General features: G+C 33.6%; 1 protein-coding gene across 1 annotated transcript in view; it reads right to left on the reverse strand.

Moving 5' to 3' along the window:
• Positions 1–22,479, reverse strand: part of LOC126890346 (uncharacterized) — a 481,113-nt gene that overhangs the window by 312,805 nt on the left and 145,829 nt on the right. The window contains exon 2 of the mRNA XM_050659218.1: positions 14,790–14,984. Within this exon, the coding sequence (XP_050515175.1) occupies positions 14,790–14,984 (195 nt within the window). The remainder of the gene's footprint in view (positions 1–14,789; positions 14,985–22,479) is intronic.

The raw sequence follows: 22,479 nt of genomic DNA on the forward strand, positions 1-22,479 counted from the left end.
GAAAATTGTTATTTGTTAATAACTTTTATTAAAACTACGTTAGAACTTTAGTGTGTCACCCAAAGTTGAGTATTGGGGTACTTAACAAACCCTGAAAATTTGAGACCGATCCTTTAATTAGTTTAAAAGTTATTCTATTTGTTTATCCGAGGGACCATTATTTTGACAGAAAATAATGAAGATAGGGCAATTCTGCGTACTTATGCCAAATGAAAGTAGGAAAGTGATACAATCAAAATGTACTAAAAAAAGATAAAAAATTATCTAATATAGTCAAAAATCCTAATGCCAAATTTTTGAAATTTTGTAGTTTATAAACACTAAGAATAACTTTAAAATATTGTCCGTAGAAAAAATCATTTTACATACAGAGTGAGTTTTATGGTAGGGGAGCCCAAGCGGGGATTCTTGCAGTTACTCGAGCGCGTCAGATTATCATATGGTGGGAAACCTGGTACCCTGCAGATGTACCTCTACCATATATTGGCTCTTAACACAGGGGAGTTCGTTAAGGGGGGCCCGAAAAAAAAATCTATCCTTAAAAAAGCTCGAAATTGTCAGATTAAGATAAGGTAAGTTAAGTACATGCAAAAGAGTATATATTTCAAAAATCTGACGATTTGAGCCGGGCGTAAGGAAATGGGAATATTTCGCGAAATGAATGACAGATCGAAAAACTAAAAAATACGTACTCAATATTTTTTTAAAATCTATCGAATGATACCAAACATGACTTCCCAGGGAGAGGGGTGGGGGGTAAATTTATTATTCTAAATACGAATCCCCCGATATTTCGCGAAATGAACATCAGATCGAAAAACTGTAAAATACACTTATTCAATATTTTTAAAAAATCTATCTAATGGCGTCAAACACGACCCCCCACGGAGGTGGGGAGGGGGGTAACTTTAAAATCTTAAATAGGAGCCCCCATTTTTTATTGCAGATTTGGATACCTTACGTAAAAATAAGTAACTTTTATTCGAAACATTTTTTCGAATTATGGATAGATGGCGTTATAATCGGAAAAAACGATTGTTGGAAATGGAAAATTAAATTAAAAAATGGCAAGCGCCTGCTAAAATGGAAAACTTTACTTAACTTTTTTTGGTTTTAAGACCTACTCTTCACAACCCAATAGGTCCCCATAACGCTCGAGTGACTGCACATTTAGCATACTTTGCTCCCCTACCATTATGTATGGAAACACTCAATTATCTCGAAAACAGCTTCCATGATTTTTATAGATTTTGGTAGGTAGGGGTTTTCTAATGCGGCCGATATTATAGTGCTAATTACATTGCTGTCATATTTTCCGTTTTTCTGGAAATATAATGCACTTTCTTATTTCAAATGGAACACCCTGTATATTTTTTGCGTTTTGAAGTCCTTAAGAAATATTGATTATTTTTGATGTTATATTCCCTATACCTAAATACCACAAGTTCGAAGTTATTGCTACATTTATTTTAAAAAAAAATTTAAACAAATTATAAAAATCAATTTTTTTGGCCCGGGTAAACACTATAAAGTTTGTTTGAATCATTGGGAACAAAACAGATCTTTTGTAATTTTTCTCCAAAATTAATAAACAATTTAAAACTGAAAAAAATCGAATAATGACGATTTTCAAGGTTCAAGAACACAAATTAACAATGTTATTTTTGAAATTGCGAAGTACCCAAATTCAAGCTCAAGGTTTATTTTATCAGTTACCGATAAGTAATTTGAGATTGTTTCATTTTAAAACATTGTTTTCTAGTTGTTAATGCAGCCCGATCGCCCGTCCTCTCATATGTACTTCATTAAAAATTAAAAAGCAATGTTATACAATAAAAGGAGGCAAAAAATCTTATGGCAATCTATTAGAAGAAGAGTTGGGCTTGAATTTAGGTACTTTAAAATTTTAAAAATTGTATTTTTCACTTGTGTTCTTTAACCTTGAAAATCGTCATTATTCGATATTTTTCAGTTTTAAATTGTTTATAACTCGGAAACGATTAATTGATATTCTAGGAGAAGGTGTGCTTTATCGTTTTGCTGTCTGCAATTGGTAATAGATTTAGTCTCTTGAATTTTAATTTTTAAGCCGCATTCCTTGTCTGTATTAATACGTACTAATACTAGCCTATTAATACTTGTAACCAACGCAACGGTCGCAAAGATTCCATCGCGTCTGGTAGAACAGTTGTGTCTACCGCATATAGAAGATTATTAATTATGACCTAATGTACTTTAATTCCTTGCTGTTTGACTGATATCGAATAAGCACACATGCTTTTTGATCGATCCTGACAAATAGTAAATTTAACTTACAAAAACCAATCATAGTATTCTTACACTACGTTAACATCAAGTATAATAGTGTTAGTTAAGTGTGTATAGAAAAACATTTTCTGTGAGTATATATTTTTCTATTAATAAGTATTTCATAACCAAAGAATTTTATAAAACCGTCAATAAACAGCACCAGTCATTAATCGACACCAATTTTTTGTCTTTAAAGACAATTACCAAAATCCGAAGCGGAACAGGTCCGTACTTAGGAAAATCAAATGGTGTTGAGAAATGGAATTCGACGTCACTAATAATAGCGATGAATCATTATCGCAATCCACATCACAAAAACCTTTATCTTACTCTGCTGCAGCTAGTAGACAAAAATAAACAATCTATCCATCCAAGCTACAAGCAGTAGTTTTTAATTCTCTCAACGATGTTAAATTAGAAGAATACTTGTTAGCGGTAGGAGCTTTAGTTAGTCCAAAACACATTATTTTTTCATCAAGAATCACCAACAATCGTATCTGTATCTATTTCTCAACCAAACAAGTCGTAGATGAATTTTTTTCAAACAGTAGAGGTTTCATCACTGTAAACAATACACAAATTCAAGTCCGTAGACTAATTACTCCAAGTGAAAGACTCCTAATATCCAATGTTTCTCCCACTATCCCGCACAAGGTAATAGAAAACGAACTACTGCTCTTAGGGCTAAAACCAACTTCATCAATGTCATTTTTGCGAATAGGAACCAACAATCCTGAATACAAACATGTACTCAGTTTCCGTCGACATATTTACGTATCTCCACCCACAGGTCCAATTCCCGATACCGTTTTAATAACTCATGAAGAGACTACAAATCGAATTTTTTTGACATTAGACAACTTATGTTTCATTTGCAAACAACATGGCCATATTTCCAGTAGTTGCTCAGTAAATGTAAATCACTCAGAAACAGCTGTCCCAACTGCTACACTTTCAAACAGAAACGAACCTAGTACAGTAACTTCAACAGAAACGACTGCTATTACACCTTCAACAACATGCACTTCTACAAACATATCAAATAATTCAACGCCACTAACAAAAATATTATCTACAACCAACCTAACACCTCTTGATACATCAACTACAGATAATACAATGCCAGTGATATCTAAACCAAATATATCCACCTCATCAGCCCCCTCACCTCACATAGTCATAACTAACCAGCCTTCATCTTCCAGTCTAAGCAATAATTCTTGCTCGGTTAATGAAAATAAAGAGAATCCAGCACCAAAAGAATTTAGCGTATCCAACGAAGAAAATACATCTAAATCATCCTCCAGCACCAAAAGAATTTAGCGTATCCAACGAAGAAAATACATCTAAATCATCCTCCAAACGAACTGTATCTGAAGCAATATCACCCCCGATTGAGACATCAGCTAGTGACGATGTATTTTCAAAGCCAACTCAGAAACAAAAAAGAATAAAAACAAAAATATCAACAATACCATTAGAAACGCTAATGCAACCAATTAAAGAATTATTCAATTCCGAAAAGCAAATATTAACTTTTGAGGAAACAGTTGATTTATTTGAGAACGCTCATGGAACAAAAGATGTTATCAGCGTTGTAAATAAATATACAGTAGACATTCTAGGATTTAAAAAACTCATAACCAAAATTCATTCATATACATCCGAACGCTCATTAAAATTGAAATGTACAAAGCTTAACAAAAAAATTACGAGACAGCTCACAAAAGACAACTACGAGGATGAAGAACCTGACACGGATACATCGACTGAATTATCCCAGGAGCTGAACATTCAATAATTATAACTATAACATTCAACAAACTAACAAAATTTTCTAAATCCTATCATATATATACAGACGCTTCTAAAACATCTACTGGAGTTGGGGCAGCTGTCATTACTCCAAATAGTACACTTGAGTATAAACTACCATCCTTAAGCTGTATACATACTGGCGAGCTATACGCCATCTATCAATCTCTCGTTCATATTAACTCCAGTAATATATCCAATGCTCTTATAATTACCGATTCCCTCAGTTCCATCCATACCATTAACCAACTGTACACGAAGCATCCAATTGCTTTCCTAATTAAAAAAGAACTAGCTACCATTCAAAACAACAACCATATTGTACAATTCCTATGGGTTCCTTCACACATTGGCCTCCAAGGAAATGAAGCGGCGGATCGGACAGCCCAACAAGCCAGGGACAGTGAAACCGCGAGTGAAGTGAGAGATGTAGTTCTTAATGATTTAAAATCATTTATTAAAGTGAAAGTCAAAAATCTGTGGCAAAACCAGTGGGACAGTTCAACTTCAAAACTTCGCGAAGTGAAAACGTTTGTAAAACCGTGGAAATCTCAAATTCACAACAGAACTCACCATGACATTGTTACTCGCCTTCGTCTAGGACATACCCGACTTACCCACGGACACATAATTGGTCACACTAATCCCACTTTATGTGAAAACTGTAATATCCCACTAAGTGTTAAGCATGTACTTGCAGAGTGTCCAAAATACCAGTTGCAGAGACAGAACAACCACATCATCGGATCAACAAGTGAAATCTTAGGAGAAAATTGTAAAATTGAACACTTGGTAAAATTCCTTAAAGATATCAATGTATTTAACAAAATCTAACATCTGTAAATAAATTACCTTATGTATATGTATATGTCGCTAATAACCTCCGAGGTTGATGCGACTATTTTGAAAAATAAAAAAAAAAAAAAAAATTCCTTGCTGTATATTTTCTAGAGCAATTTAAAATTATTGTTCACCGTACCTGTAGATATATTAAAAAGCATTGGTCAGAGCTATTAAGCTAAAATAGCTCTAGAAAATATACAGCACGGACTTGAAGAAAATGGGGTCATTACCAGAGAACGGCAGTTCTCGCCAGTGGCGCACACCTACACCCCCTACACCCGACACTATATACAGGGTGATTCATTAAGAATGTCCAATCTTTGAGATGTAGATTCTAGACCTCAAAATATTAAGATTTAACCTAAATCATTTAAATAAAGACGGTAGGGACATTAGAATAATCGCAAATTTGTATTGGGGCCAGGCTGCATGTATTAGGGTTGCGAATCAGTGCTCTGAAGAAGTAAAAATCAAGCGCGGAGTTCGACAAGGCTGTATACTGTCACCAATGTTGTTTAATCTTTACGCTGAAACAATCTTAAATGAAGTCTTGGAAAACGCAAAAGAGGGAATACTCATTAATGGTATGCTTATGAACAATATCAGATACGCAGATGACACCTTGTTGCTGACTGGATCAATTGAACATCTTCAAGCGTTATTGAATCGAATGGTGGCATTCTGCGCGATATATGGACTCAAACTCAACGCAAGAAAAACAAAGTTTATGGTTATTAGTAAACAGGCAGCCGTAAATAATAATAACTATAACGTAACAATCGGTAATGACTCAATTGAACGAGTAAGTAATCTTGTATATCTGGGTACTCATATTAATGAAAGCTGGAACCCTAGTACAGAAATAAAAAGTAGAATTGCCAAAGCAAGAACAAGTTTTATGAAATTTAAGAAAATCCTGTGCAGTCATGATCTAAATTTGGAACTTCGCATAAGAATGGTCCGATGTTATATATTCCCAGTACTACTTTACGGGGTTGAAGCATGGACACTGACAGAATCGCTTTTAAAAAACCTAGAAGCATTTGAAATGTGGGTCTACCGCCGTATTCTGAAGATCAGTTGGGTAGAAAGAGTCAGAAACGAAAGGGTTTTGCAACGTTTGAATAAAAGTTGCGAAGTAGTGAACACGGTTAAAAGGCGCAAATTGGAATACTTTGGTCATATAATGCGTCACCCAGAAAAATATGACATACTTCACCTTGTCATGCAAGGTAAAATAATGGGAAAAAGAAGTGTGGGCCGCCGTACAACTTCTTGGCTTAAAAACCTACGCCAATGGTTTGGGAAAACTAGCACTGAACTATTTCGTGCGGCTGTAAATAAGACAATGATTGTTAATATGCTGCACAACATGAGAGCCAACGATCGACAAGCGGTCTCGGCACCTTAAGAAGAAGAAGAATTTAAATAAAATGTGGCTCGTTACTGAGTTACAGGGTGTTTTATTTAAAAATTTAATAACTATTTTTACCCAGGGCTTTAAAACTATTTGGCATATCCTTGTCATACTTGGCAGAAAATATAGGTACTGTACATCCTACTAAATTATGATAAATAAACTTTTCTGGCTACTACCAGAGGCGTACGACAGGAGAAAGTGAATGGTTGACCCTTCCCAAATTCTACACCACTGGCGAAATTGCTATTTTAGCACAATATTTCGATTTTCCAATACTTTCTATGTAAGTAATATACTCTTCATTCGTAACGTTAAAGTCATTAGTTTTCGAGATATTTGAAGTTGAAAATGAAACGGCATAGCTATTTTGATTAATGTATTGTGCTCCTTCATTTTTAACTTTAAATATCTCGAAAACTAATGATTTTATCGGTACGGATGAAGAGTATATTATTTGCATAGAAAGTATTGGAGAATCGAAAAATTGCAATAAAATAGTAATTCCGCCACTGGCATAGAATGTGGGAAGGGTCAACCATTCACTTTCCCCTGCCGTACGCCTCTGGTACTAGCCAGAAAGTTTTATTTAACATATTTTAGTAGGTTGTACAGTATCTACACTATCTGCTAAGTATGATAAGGATATGTCAAATATTTTTAAAATACTGGATACAAATATTTAATATTTATGTAATAGGGATATTTGATTTAAAAATTTAAAAATTATTTTTACCCAGTACTTTAAAAGTATTTGAAATTGCCGTATCATACTTGCCAAAAAGTGTAGGTACTGCACACCTTACTAATTTATGTTAAATAAATGTTTCTGGCTATTACCAGAGGCGTACAGGGGAAAATGAATGGTTGAACCTTCCCAAATTCTACGCCACTAATGGAATTGCCATTTCAGCATAATTTTTAGATTATCCAATACTTTCTATATAAATAATATACTTTTCATTCGTATCGATAAAATCATTAGTTTTCGAGATATTTGAAGTTAAAAATAAAGGGGCACAATACATTAATCAAAATAACTGTAAAGTTTCATTTTCAACTTCAAATATCTCGAAAACTAATGACCTTAACGTTACGAATGAAGAGTATATTATTTACATAGAAAGTATTGGAAAATCGAAATATTGTGCTAAAATAGCAATTTCGCCAGTGGCGTACAATTTGGGAAGGGTAAACCATGCCATATCCACTGTCGTACGCCTCTGGTAGTAGCCAGAAACGTTTATTATAATTTAGTAGGGTGTACGGCAACTAGACTTTCTGCAAAGTATGACAAAGATATGTGAAATAGTTTTAAAGTACTGGGTACTGGGTAAAAATGGTTATTAAATTTTTAAATAGAACACCCTGTAACTAAGTAACGAGGCATATTTTATATAAGTGATTTGGGTTAAATCTTAATATTTTGAGGTCTAGAATCTACAACTCAGAGATTGGACGTTCTTAGTGAATCACCCTGTATACACGAAATTTTCGATTTTCTAAATCTGACTGAATTGAAAATTGGGCCAACTCTCATCTTAAAGTTCAGGAGAAGACTCGCCCATGCATATGTCAACCATCTATTTTGGTCCAAGGGTGTGGATTTTACGGCCCTTCCTATTTAGGGTCTGTTTTTCGTTCTCGTCCCCAAAACTCCCAAAAACTTCGAAAATTTAACTCCCACCTTTACGGCTTCTAATAGAAGCGATCATTACCTTTCTAACGCATGTCTAATTTTGAAAATCGGTTATACCGTTCAAAAGTTACCGAGCTTAGAAATATGAGTCAATTTTTATTTAAAAAAGGGAAAATGTTTGTGGATATGTATGTATGTGCGTGGAAAAGTTAAACCGATCTGAATTTTTTTTCTGTGTTTGAAGAGGGGGTGAGGGCCGATTCAGAACGGTGTAGTTTGTGAGTTTTGACTACCCTTAAGCCAGATATAGGACTTGGTATGTACAAAACGGCATATTTTTTGGCGGTATATATCATCGGTTCAAGAAGAGACAGGAGAACAGTAAATACACCAAATCAATAGCGTTGAGTTAAGCTTTCAAATGGTGTTTAAGCTGTCAGGATCAGACATACACACGGCTCAGTATAGTCGAAAAACTGAAAAACTAAACTTTGAAAATTTTGGTTTTTCGACAATTACTCAAAATTTCAACCTACGAATTACGCCAATAACTGAGCGTATGTAGAATGACTCTAGACGAATCTAACGGTGTATACCTTATATTCGGGAAAATTCGAATTTTTAAGTTATAGGTTTCATAAGTATGATTAAATCTATTTCTTATGGGAAAAACGGATTTTCAAGCTCAATAATTCCTGTAACAGCTTCAGTTATCATACTTAACCTTAGATGTATAAGATACTACTTCTCAATACGTTTCAAACTGATGTTTAGTGAACAAAATCGGTTAAGCCGTTTATAAGTTATTAAGCTACAAAAGTATAATCCAATTAACAATTATTCCCTAAATGGTTTATGTAGTTGTAGTGGTTACGACGCTAATTTGATCTGGCAACGGGCAATCCGAGTTCATTTACCGGCCATTCCAATATTTTTTTTCAATCTATTTCGAATAGAAAAAAAATCTAGTGGACATTCGATGGACACTAGATCATTTGGGAGATAATGCGACAAAGGCGACTATTTATAAAGCTTAACGTGTAATCGAAAAACATTGCATTCAACTTTATACATTTAGTTTATAAATAACTTTGAAAAACTCCTGATACAAGAATAAAAAACCGCTAAACGCCGTAAATATGAGTGGCGCATACAATATTCCAGCTACAAAAGATCTGATATGAATATTACGTGGCGCGAAAATGTATTTTCATTTTGATGCAAAACAAAATTCTAGTTTTATTTTAAAAGATTTTTTCATAATATTTGCTAAATTTGAAGTAAACGCGCCACAAAAGAGTTTCAAAATTCAACCTGTATCAAAGTTACTCTTTTGTGGCGCGTTTTACTTTAAATTGGGCAAATATTATGAAAAAATCTTTTAAAACAAAACTAGAATTTTTACGACAGTTACATTACTTGTCTTCTAATAAAAGATTCATTGTGTGTGAACGTATACATCTCTACCGTGAATAATAAAGGTAATAGCAAACAGTTCGACACATTTCCCATGGAGTAAATCAGTTATGGTTAAAGTAGGCGTTAAAATTTTGATTGTGCTGTTAATATTGAAATTAAATAGTATTCAGAACACTGTAACTATAGTAATTAAGTTATGGGACTGTTACAATAATTAGGGATCGTTTAGAATGACATGTAGGTATTCGTAATTTTTCTTTGTTACTTTTGTTGGTAACCTTAAGAGGCAACATAAGCGCGTCATCAATATTTGTGTTTTTCGAAAGTGCCGCGAACTTTCAACATTGCCTCAACTCAACAGTGTGTCGGCAAGACCACATTTCCAGTGACATTATACTATCAAAAACAATAATTATTATACTCATAGGCGCGAGATGGTACATTTCCCGCAAATTCGCAAGCTTTGGTTCTGCTATTGGTTTCCCTTGAGCCCACAGTTCGAACAAATTTAAAAATAAATCACATTGACTTTGAAGTTGTCGCCCTCTCGTTATCTTTTTATATTAACCTCGTTAATCAAAAGGGACTATCAAAAGTGTTCTGCTGAATGAATAATGAAAAACGTTCATTTTTTGTTATCTTGATAGATCTTATAGTAAATCAGTTAATTTTTTCACCATTAACAGACACTTCTGTTGGTTATATTGCTTTCTATGGATGATATACCAAAAAAGTCTTTCGGAGTCAGTTCAGTGACTATAAGTGGATTTTTCTTTCTGCACTCTTCCATGACGTTTATATAATGTAAAGGCAAATACATTCGTTGCTGGTGTTTTAAAACCGATTCGATATCACCGAAATCCGAGTCGTTCGGCAAAAGACTATGACCAGAACATAAAAAATTTATAACAATATCTTCAAGGTGATGGGATGGATGCAAAATATATTTTAATATTAAAGTAATTTTGATGTCGCCATTCTGCCCCCCACACGAATCGCTCCACAAGATCAAATGTTTTACGTCAGATGACAAATATTTTTGGGTGTGGCTTATTTAGCAGGATCCCACTTACTTCGCTCCTCTACCCAGGGCCGGAACTCCGGGGGGCAAAGGGGGCACGTGCCCCCGGCGGCAAATTCGAGGGGGCGGCAAATTTTTTGCAAACGGTAAAAAAACAGATTTAAGCAGCTGAGACTTCGGTGAAAGCTCAACGCTTTTTTGGATCTCTTGGTAGCTTCTACAACTTTTTAGTGCTTCCACTTCCAGATAGGAAGTTCTAATAAAGCACGTAGGTACCCATAACTTTTAAATCACAAAGTAAAACCAGATGGTCCGCAAGAATAGAGGCCGTCGAAGCTGTGTATTAGCATTTTGGTCTAAAGTTATACTGGCATTGGAAGAACTATTTAACGACCCTCTATCAACATCTGAAAAATTGAAAACTTTTAAATTCATAGCATTTTGTTGTTTCTGGTATTTCCAATTGAAAAGGATTGATTATGTGCAGAAGTTTCTTCAAAATGACGATTTAACAGTTGATCAGGCTGCAAAACACGTGCAGGGACTTCTGCAATTTATTAAATCTTCTAGATATTTTTCGCCACAAGAAGCCCTTGATGAAGCCAAGTTTCTTGCTAGTTTAAACGACGTATCTGAAGAATTTAAGGAGAAATTTAAGTAGTAGATTCAAAGCTTTGGAAAATGTCAATGAAAACTTTGGATTTTTGAATGGATATCGAATTAATGAAATGGACATCTCTGATCTTAAGGTGAAGGCAGGCCTATTGGCTGATACTTACAAGAAAGACATGAACAAAAAAGACTTTGTATTTGAAATTGAAAGTTTTAAGAACCATGCTTTGGCAGTAGATCCTAACTTGAAGGATGCAAATGCTTCAACAACTCTTGACATAATTTTGAAAAATAAACTTGATGAGGGTTATCCCAATATCACAACAGGACTACAAATATTTCTAACTATGCCAGTATCAGTTGCTTCGGGAGAAAGAAGTTCTATTAAATTAAAAATAGCAAAAAACTATCTCAGAAATTCAATGGAGCAACAAAGGCTCACTGATTTAAGCATCATAGCTATTGAGCAAAAACGTGCATCTCCCATTAGTTTCGATGACGTAATACAAGTATTTGCTTCTAAAAAAGCCGTAAAATACAATTACCTTTGTAAGGTGGTTTATGAGTAAAGAAAGTATACCTAGCCCTATTTTTTGTGGATTTGCCGTAATGAATTATATAGTAATGTTGCAAATTTGTAATAACTAAGTATATTTATGAAACTCAAAATATACAATTAAATTCATTCCTTCCAATAAAACTGTATGTACTATTTTTTTATTTACCTACACCTATGCTATGATCTACATCCATTTTTTCAATAAAGGGGCGGCAAGTTTAAACTTGCCCCCCTTACGGAGTTGCCTAGATCCGTCTACCAGCTACTCCTTCAGCCCATGCGTAACACTATTCACGATTTTCAGATCCACTGTGCACCCCAGCATTGTAGACTCAAAGTCTCTTATAGAAAACGATGTTATTTGGAATCCTTGGAAGTGGTAGAGTTTTCTCCAAATCAAAAGTGAGGCACTCATAGTCATTCAATTCTTTTTGCTTTTTAAAATCTTCTCTTCTCAAGGATTGTGCAGTTTTAGCCTCATCAAGATGCCGTCTGTGTTTTTCAGTTAGGTCCTGTTTCTTCTCGTTAGTTGTTTCATTATTAATTTCCATTTTTAAACTGTCGCATACGTTGCATGTATCCTTTTTTAGCGTCTTAGTTCGCAAATTAAAGTTGGAATAAAATATTTGTTTGTATTTGGTGATACAGTCGAACCCGCTTATTGGAATAGTCTTCCTGCCATACAAAAGTATTCCTATAACCGGGATATTCTAATAACCGATTATTGGTGGCTAGTAGAAACATTTAGGGACCTCAAAATTCTATTCTTTAAACCGGGATATTCCTATAATCGGGATTCTATTAAGCGAGTTCGACTGTACTTACAGCATGCATCCAATCCACTTGGACAAAAGGTAAACGAATAACGGCAGGCGACCATGTTGGTTGGATGCGTTCTGCAATAAGTTGATAGATATAAGAACATTTTATTTGTTAACCATGTGGTTTGGATGTTTTCTGTAAATAAATAATTCGTGATTATAAAATAAACATTGTCAATGATGATCGTTTTCTCCTATAAAATGCTAGGATAGCAGTTGGTCGTCTTCTGCAAAATGAAGAATGGGTTGAAAGCAGTCGAAAAATGATATTAGCTCAATTTTTGCTATAATGTGGGTTGATCGCTTTCGGTAGAACTGGGTCCAATTGTGGAACGTATCATCCTGACAAGTTTATGATTGTGAAAACTAGCAGGTTGTTTTTAAGTTTATTCAATAGCAAACTTTATATAATATACACCCACCGGCACAAAATTCCGCCACCCAAAATTTTTCATGAAGTTTGACAATCTATAACTTTATTATTTGTACTCAGATTTTCAAGATTCTTGCATCAGTTTGTAGGTACATCTATTGATATCGTTTGCGATTATTCCGGTAACAAAAAAATGTTTGCTTAGATGGCATTATACGGGGGTGAATAAAAGTGGTGTTTTTTCTTCTAACTTTAAAAAATTCTGTGGAAAAATTGGAATGCTGATTTTATTTCATACTGATTTTCTTCTATCCTGGAGGTATTACTAAGGTTTTGTTTTTTGAATTATGCGAATATCTCTTTTCTTGTAAGAGCTGTAAATAAAAACACTGCTTTGAAGGTTTATTTAATTAAAAATATCAAACGCACTAAAATTAACAAAACAAAACAAATTTAACAACAAAACAAAACAACTCAATAGCGGGTACGTCCACCTCTTGCAGCAATGACTGCTTGCAATCTGTTTAGCATCGAATAAAGATGTGTTATCCTTGTTTAGGGAATATCCCGATATTCATCTACCAGGGCCATAACTGTACCAAATTTTCTGGAGGCCTAGGATGACGGCGAATAGCTTTTTTTAATTCATCCCATAAATGCTCAATAGGATTGAAATCTGGGCTGCATGCGGGCCATTCTAATCTTATCAATCCAACCTCTATTTTATGAGTCAATCTGTGTTTTTATTTACAAAAAATGGTACAGCTCTTACAAGAAAAGAGATATTCGGATAATTCAAAAAACAAAATGTTTGTGATGCATCCGGCATTATATGACAGGACTATGAAACAAAATCAGCTATTCCATTTTTCCACAGAATTTTTTAAAATTAGGAGAAAATACAACGCTTCCATTCACCCCTGTAGAATTCCATGCAAACAAAATTTCTTTGTTACCGGAATAATACCAAACGATATCAATACATGTACCTACAAACTGGTGCAAAAATATTGAAAATCGAGGCACAAATAATAAAGTTATAAATTGTCAAACTTAATCAAAAATTTTGGGTGGCGGAATTTTGTGCCGGTGAGTGTATAAAAAAATGTTTGTCCGACAAATATTTTGGGCGTTTTAATAATTCCGACACGTAGAACATGTCAAATGACAAGAACCATATTGGTGGTAAATTGGTGGTAAATATTTTAGTGAAAGTATTTGAGATGTATGAGTATGAGTAAGATGAGTATTTCAGTGATTATTTCATTCATAGCAGATTCTGACCAATAGAAAGCTACATAAATCTGAATTAAATCGATAATTTTTGATAATTGCCCGTCGTTAAGTATATTACGTCAGATGCCCTTCGTTGCTACGAAAAAATACATTCAGTGACATTAATGACAATTAATGTTTTAAAAATTATAAAAGTGATGACTTTCAATCGTCAAATATTTATAACAACTGTGTGTTTAATTGTACTAATTTGTACTTACATAAATAAATTACAATAAAATTTTGGTTTTGAACAGTTTTATTCATGAAATAATCGCAACAAATTGCACTCGAACTCTGAAATTAATATAGAATTTTAGAGCTCTTGAGCAATTACTACTGAAAATTGTTGTATAGGCGACTGAGCCTGAAAGGGCCCGTAGTCATATAACCCCAAGGAAAAAAAACTTTTTTTAACATTGGTTCGAATATCAAAATAATTTTCCGCGCGGAATAGCAAAAAAGTTATTCAACTTGTTTATAAGCAAAAAATTGCATGTTCTTGTAATCAAGTTTTACAATATTGGAAATCCTTTTGATAGATTAACTCTCACCCTGGTTAAAAGAAACTAAGAGAAGGTTAGATAAATTTGTAACCTTCTTGATTCTTGATTGTGTGTAACACTTTATTAAATTGTAAATAAATTTAATTAGGAAGTATTTTTTAAATCAAAATATTACTTACCACAAAACGGTATACCCTCTGGCATCCATAAACCATTTTGGCACACCCTTCGAGAGGGACCTAATAGTTCAAAACCTCGTTCACACGAATATGTAGCGACACAACCTGGGCCCAGATCTTCATCTGAAAAAACAACAGATGAATGTGCTGGTGCTCCAGGAAACCTACATGCCGCTGACGATTGTCCAAAGGATTCTGCAACAAAAGTCGATATGAAACTTTTTGAATTTTAAATTTACATTAAATATAAATACAATATAATATGTAAGCAGACATGTAGACAATGTGTAAAAGCACAAGACAGATAAAAAATAAAATAGCTATTAGCAAAAATTTATTATGAGTAATTTTAATAATTTTATCCTATCGAACTACCATCATGCTAACTACTTTAGTAATAAAACAGTCTCACTAACTTATACCTATATGGCCATGCCTCCCTTCAATAACCTGCTAGCTCAGCCCAGCCCAATCAACTTAACCAAAAATGTGTCTTAGCCCATTTTAGCGCAGCGTTGCCATATGGCAACGCGAATTGGGCGCCTATAAAAATATTCCTATTATAGTGTATAAAATTTGTCTTTTGTAACACAAATGGTGCTGTAGGTCGCTTCAGTAAGATTGTCGGAACACGTGTTTTCTAATCTAGTTTATTGTGCATTTACACGTTGGCAAGAGATGTTTGTAAACAGCGAATTTTTGTGGTTACGTTCAAAATGTACATTCAATTCAAGTAGTATTATTTGGCTAAGTTATAATTTTTTTCGCGTAATTTCGTAATAAATATCAAGCAAATAAATGAAACTTTATTAATAATGTTGTAAAATGTATAAAATTATTATTTGAGGTGCTTTTATAGTGACTGTGACCTCAGTGTTGCCATACGGCAACGCTAGGTCAATACACTACTATTTAATTATTTCTATATTTATTTTTGTCAGACGGGGTTTTACTTTAGAGGAAGCATATTTAGAATAGCATATGAAAATGATTTAGATGTGGATCAGATATTCATTGAAACTCTTCTTCTTTTATATAAGCAGTACTACCTGTTTTTCTTCAACGGTAACTTTCATTCTGCCCCTAAATTGTCATTCACATATTTTCCTTGGGCGTCCTATACTTCTTCGGCCTAACGGTGACTTGTCCCTGGCTATTCTTACTATCCTTGATTCAGACATCCTGCTTATGTGTTGATTCCACTCTTCTTTTCTGTTCTTTACCCAGGTATTTCATTGAAATTCCCGAGACTATTTCCTTCGATTGAAAGAAATAATGGTATTATATTCATAAGGTGGTTGGACAATAATGCAGTGACAATTGCTTCGAATGCCTATGGTGTGATGCATTTATTTTTTCTCAAACTAAAATATATTCCAAAGCCGAACACAACCATATTCAAGTACCAAGACCTTTTGCTTTTAGTCAGTATAATAGTGGAATGGGTGGAACTGGCCTAATGGACGGAGACGTCAGTCGATATAGGTTGGTTTATGTACCGATTGTAAATGCTTGGATTATTCATCGATCATCTGTGGGTACAAAAATGTCTCAACTGGACTTCAGGCATGAAATTACAAATATATATGTATCTCGATATGGAACTGCACCTCAAGGGGCTGGAAGACTAGCTACATCAAGAAATAGTATTTCCTTAAACAGAATTAGTGATGATTTGAGGTATGATGGAAGAGATCATCTTTTGATGTGAAGAGATGTGCAAGTGAAGGATGTTCGTCAATTATTCGCACAATGTGAAAAAAGTGTAATGCCGGCTTATGTTTGGAATGTAATTTTATATTTCATCAAAAATTGGTAACAAAGCTGAATAAATGTTTTTAACATGGGTGTATAGTAATTTTCTGAAATAGTCTGTGCAATCTCATAAAGACCTAGCGTTGCCATACGGCAACGTGCATTTTTTTAAAAACTACAAACTTTTTTTGAAAATAATAAATATTTTGGTTTAATTTAACTCATTATAGATTAACTTTAGCAAAAAATCGACGATTTTCGCAAAAACATTAATTCGGGCTTTAATGGATTAATACCAAGCATTTCCCCAAAAAATGTATCACATCTTCCCTTTCACTCACGTTACACATTGAGCAAGACCTTTCATAATTTCTGCCGGGTCGATCATTCAAGTATAGAACTCCACATCTTAATTTGAATAGCCATCAAATGTTCCCAAAATTTTCCATTTCTAATAGATAATGTATGTCTACTCGTTCCTCGCGCAGTTCTTTGGAGTGTCCACAAAATATTTATTCGGGCACCCACGACTTTATTTCTTAACTTGACGCTGTATCTCTTCCTTCTTTGTATCAATCCTTAGGCATACTAGGCCAACTTTCTCGCCTTTCCCATTTACATCTAACCTCTATTCCAAATTTTTCTCCCATGCTCATCCAATCTTTCCACCAGCCACACTTGGCTCTCATCATTTCTTTGAAAAGGAATTTTAGGATCTTCTTTCTTCTTTAAATGTCGTCTCCCAATGGGAGGTTGGATATCATCATCACTATCTTTACTTTATATAGTGCTACTCAGAAAATTTCTATGGAACTGCATTTAAACCAATCCCTTAATTTGTTTTTAATCATTACACTCTCCTTCTTCCATTTCATAATCCCTCCTCCACTTATTTTCCCCGTATTATCAGTCTTAGCATTTCATATCGCTGTCTTCTCATTACTTGCCCAGATATTGTAACTTTCTTATTTTTATTGTGTTAATTATTTGGTATTCTTTGCCCATTTCTCTCAATTCTTCCGTGTTCTTGCTCTGCTGTGTCCATGCTAGTCTAAGCAGACTTCTGTAATACCACATTTTAAATGATTGTAAAACACGTAGCATTTCAGAGTTCTTACGCTTAGTTCTACTCTAAGGGATTTTTTGCAGATAATTGATTTCATTTTTACAAACGCATTCATTTCGGCTATTTCTATCCTAGATCTTATTTTTATTGTCTGATCATTATTTTCTAAAATCCAGGTTCCCAGGTATTTGTATTTACCAACCCTTTCTATCAGTTGAATTCTCAAATGTATGTTTTTATATTTGTGTTCTTAGTTATTGTCATATATTTAGTATTTTTTATATTCATTTTTAGTTTGTTTTGTTAAGTAGTAATTGGAGTTTGGAGTTTGTTTGCAGTTCTTCTTCTTCTTCTTTCTCGAAACTCCTTATGCCCCTCAGGGGCGTCGGAGGTTTTATTCATCCTCTATCCATATCTTTAATTTCTTGCGGTTTTTTGCAAACTCTTTCATTTGTTGATGTATTTGTTCTTTTTCCTGTCCAATTTCTATAATCTGATCGATCCATCTCTTCCTTTGCCCCCCTTTCCTTCTTTTACCATATCTTTTTGATTCTATCACCTGCTTTGGTAGTCTTCTTTGGTCGATTCTGTTAATATGTCCATACCATTTTAATTTTTTTGGATCTTGGTTATTATCGATTCCTGTTTTAGTCTTTGTCTAATATCTTCATTCCTTATTCTGACCAATTTCGTTTTTCCTGCTATTTTCCTCATCTGCTTCATCTCTGCTGTGTTTATTGTAATGTCTATTTTTGCATTGTTTACCCATGTTTCACTTGCATATTATATTAAAGTTGGTACAGATATTGCATTGTATACCTTCAGTTTTATTTCTTTATCTATTTCTTCCTCTCCAAATATTGTTTTATTTAGTGCATAGTAGATCTTATTTGCTTTTTTCGCCCTGTATGAGATTTCTTGATCTAGCTTTCCATCCTCTGATATTATTACTCCCAGGTATTTAAACGTCGAGACTGTTTCTATTATTTCGTTTTTGCATCTAAATATCGTTTGGTTTATTTTTCCCTTTTCTTTTGGGCTACTATCGTGGTCTTCGTTTTTTTTTTACATTTGCCTCCATTTTCAAATTTTCTATTTCTTCCACCCAGATATCGATTAATTTTTCCATTTTCTCTTTATTGTCTGCTATTATTACTAGGTCATCTGCATATAGTAATCTATCCATTCTCACTGGTACTAAATTCCTGTACCCTATTGTTGACTGTAATTGCCTTGACCTTCTTTTAGCGCTCTTCATTACTCTATCCATTACTAATATAAACAAAATTGGGCTGAGACTGTCCCCTTGTTTTATTCCTCTTCTTAGGTTTATTATTGGCGATCTGTTTACGTTTATTTGTACTTTAGCAAGTACCTTTCTATATGTACTTTTTACCACACTTACTATCTTTTGCGGGATTTGCAGGTCTTCCATTACTGACCATATTACTTCTCTATTTCTCTATTACAAGTCTTCTTCTATTTCGTTTTTCCTTTCAATTATATTTCTCAGTATGTATATATTATCTGTTGTTCCTAAAACTAATTCTATGTATCCTAAAAGCAGCTTGTTCTTTTTCTAGTTTTCTTTCCAGTTCTTTCCTGAGCTTCCTTTCTATTATCCCGGTGTAGACTTTATATGCCACTGATGATAAGCATATAGCCCTATAGTTATCACATTCCGCTTCATCTCCTTTCTTGTGTATTGGTATCAATAAATTTTCTTCCCAGTCTTTCGGTATCTTTTCTATTGTCCATGCTTCCCTCATTATTTCCAGTAGCCAAAACTTGCCTTGTTCTCCCACGTACTTCATCATCTCCGGATCTATGTCACCTGCACCTCCCTCCCGCTTTTTCAATCTTTATTCTTGCCGTGCAGTTCAAAACAACTATCCAGAGCAGCTGCCTCGAAGGTCAGAATAGCCATAATGATTGCCAACCTCCGTCGCGGAGATGGCACTTAAATAAGAAGAAGCATAGCTTATTAGAATCATGGTGTCGTCTACATATATCTTATGTTATTAAAAATTCTTCCGTTAATTATCATTCGTTCACTTTCAGATAGTAATGCTTCTTCGAAAATAGATTCACTATAGTTATACATTGAATAGTAATGGAAACATAATACATCTCTGCCTAACTCCTCTCCTGATTTCATTTTATGAACAACTGGGTTCATTATGTACTAAAAGTTGTGCTCTTTGATTTTAGTAAAGGTGAGATTTGAAATTTTGGGATACACCGACAAGAGTATAAAGTAATTAATATCCTTAATATAAATAAATATTTTTATCAACATAATTACAAAATGATGAATATACTTAGGTACCTTAAGAAATATAAACTATTGCACATCTATTGTAATAAAACAAATCTTAATTTCTTTATTAAAACCACGACCTTAGATTATGAATCGACGAAAATATGTTGCTAACATCCGCAAACTGAAAATGACATTTCCTCTACAAACCAAATTATTCTATTGTGTTGTCGAACAGCACGCATATGAGTGACTATCTAACTTCATGGTGATATGCACATTTGCATCGATAATATCAGAAGATGAGTTACGACAATTTATTACATGGTGTTTGCAATCTAGGACATTAACATAGTCTTTAACTATATGGTTATCTACTTGAAAGAATACGAAGGCAATATCGAACAAAGCATAATGGTTAATGATACTTTATGCCTTACAGGTGTATAGTGTTCTGAATTTTTTTGCATTGGAAAATATAGGCAGTATGTATAAAATGCAAAAAATTAGCTTTTAGAAATAAAGAGACAGTTTAATGTTTAGTATTATTGACGCTAGTACATACTCATAATATTGCGTTATAGACGGAGAGCTAGAGCCGAAAAATCATCGTCATAAGTAATATGGAGTTTTTCCTGTGAAATGTGTCCATTGTATATTGACAATTATGACCCCTTTCAGGCTGGCACCTCAGTGGATACAGGAAGTAGCAATAAGGGATGAAAGGGGAAAGTTAGTGCAGTCATTAAAGGTTTCACCTCCTATTTTGTTAAATCTCCATCGATTTGCATGAAAATTGGTGACTAGTTAGATCATACCTCAAGAAACAAAATTGATTTGGTGCCAACTTACACTTTTACCCTGGTGGTGAATACCACCCCTTTCCGCGGGTGAAAACTATTTTATTAAAAATAACCCCACAAATCGATAGAGGGACAAATTTTAAGTAAAATTTGTTATATCATGTTATAAAAATAAATCAATACTTTTTGAGTTATTAAAGATCAAAGATTTGTCTATTTAAGAGCATATGCGTGAAGTTACGGATGATAAAAAGAACATATTAATTAATTATTATATGTAAAATATTATTTTTATATTATTTCGATATTTAATTGAATTTTTTCTATAAATATAAACTGAATGTGTCCAGAAACTGGGGGTGTCCAATAATGGGTACATTTGACATATTCGAATACACTTTTGCTAAATTTATAATATCGAAATAATATAAAAATAATATTTTAGTAACATACCATTAATTAATATGTTCTTTTTATCCTCTGTAACTTCACGCATGTGGCTCTTAAACAGAAAAATCTTTTATCTTTAATAACTCAAAAAGTATTGATTTATTTTAATAACATGATATAACAAATTTTAATTATAATTTGCCCCTCTATCGATTTGTGTGGTTATTTTTAATAAAATAGTTTTCACCTCCGAGAAGGGGTGGTATCCACCCCCAGGGTAAAAGTGCAAGTTGGCACCAAATCATTTTTATTTCTTGAGGTATGCTCTAACTAGTCACCAATTTTCATGCAAATTGATAGAGGTTTAACAAAATAGGAGGTGAAAACCTTTAAAGACTACACTAACTTTCCCCTTTCATCCCTTATTGCTACTTCCTGTATCCACTAATGTGTCAGCCTGAAAGGGGTCATAATTATCAATATACAATAGACACATTTCACATGCCAAACTCCATATTACTTACGACGATGATTTTTCGGCTCTAGCTCTTAGACTATTATTTGAAAGAATAACTACTATTTTAACTCTCTTAATTAGTAAGCTGGCACACCTTAGAGAGACTTGAATCCACAAGAAACAAAAATTTACTGTAGTCGACTGTATACCATAAATCACAAAAAATTAATTAAAAATTTTTTATAAAAGGTATATTCAAATGTGAATATATGGCATTCCGAGACTTTGACGTTTATGACACTGCTGAGAGACAAACAATGAAACAATTGTATTTATTTATATTTGTACCACATTTTGTTTTTTAAGTTTTTTACCTTAAACAGTTTTTTAGTTGTATTTTCCGAACATTTTGTTGTTGATTTTGTGTAGTTTTTAGTTGTAGAAGTACTTGAACGACTTTATTTAGTTTTAAGCAGTGAATAAATAAACACGAGTAAATATTTTCGAAAGTTATTGGTAGTCAATATAGATGTTGCTAGCAGGTACAAGCAAAAGATTGGCAAAATAAATAATATAGATTCATTTTCTCTCAAGGCGTCTGAATTAAACTACAGTGGAAACAGTTTTCCAAGCGTAAGCAACATGGACATAGTTAGTTATTTAGCATTTTTATAGGACTTTTTATAGAACTTAAACCATTGTTTTGGTCTCTTAGATTAGATGATAACTTATTTATTTCAGTTTTATGCTTAAAATGTAGCACTGATGATAACCGATAAAACTGAACTTTATCACGATTACTTCGCATTCCACACTTCAATACACAACAGAAATAATGCATATTATCTCTTTAAATATTAATTCTTCTACTGAAAATGTTAAACTAATCTTTTAGTCCAGAGAAATAAGATTTTTCTCGTGGCACATCCCCCTCCAGGCCGAAACCAAATTTTTTGAGT

The sequence above is a fragment of the Diabrotica virgifera genome, chromosome 8 (assembly GCF_917563875.1).
Source record: "Diabrotica virgifera virgifera chromosome 8, PGI_DIABVI_V3a".
NCBI lineage: Eukaryota > Metazoa > Arthropoda > Insecta > Coleoptera > Chrysomelidae > Diabrotica > Diabrotica virgifera.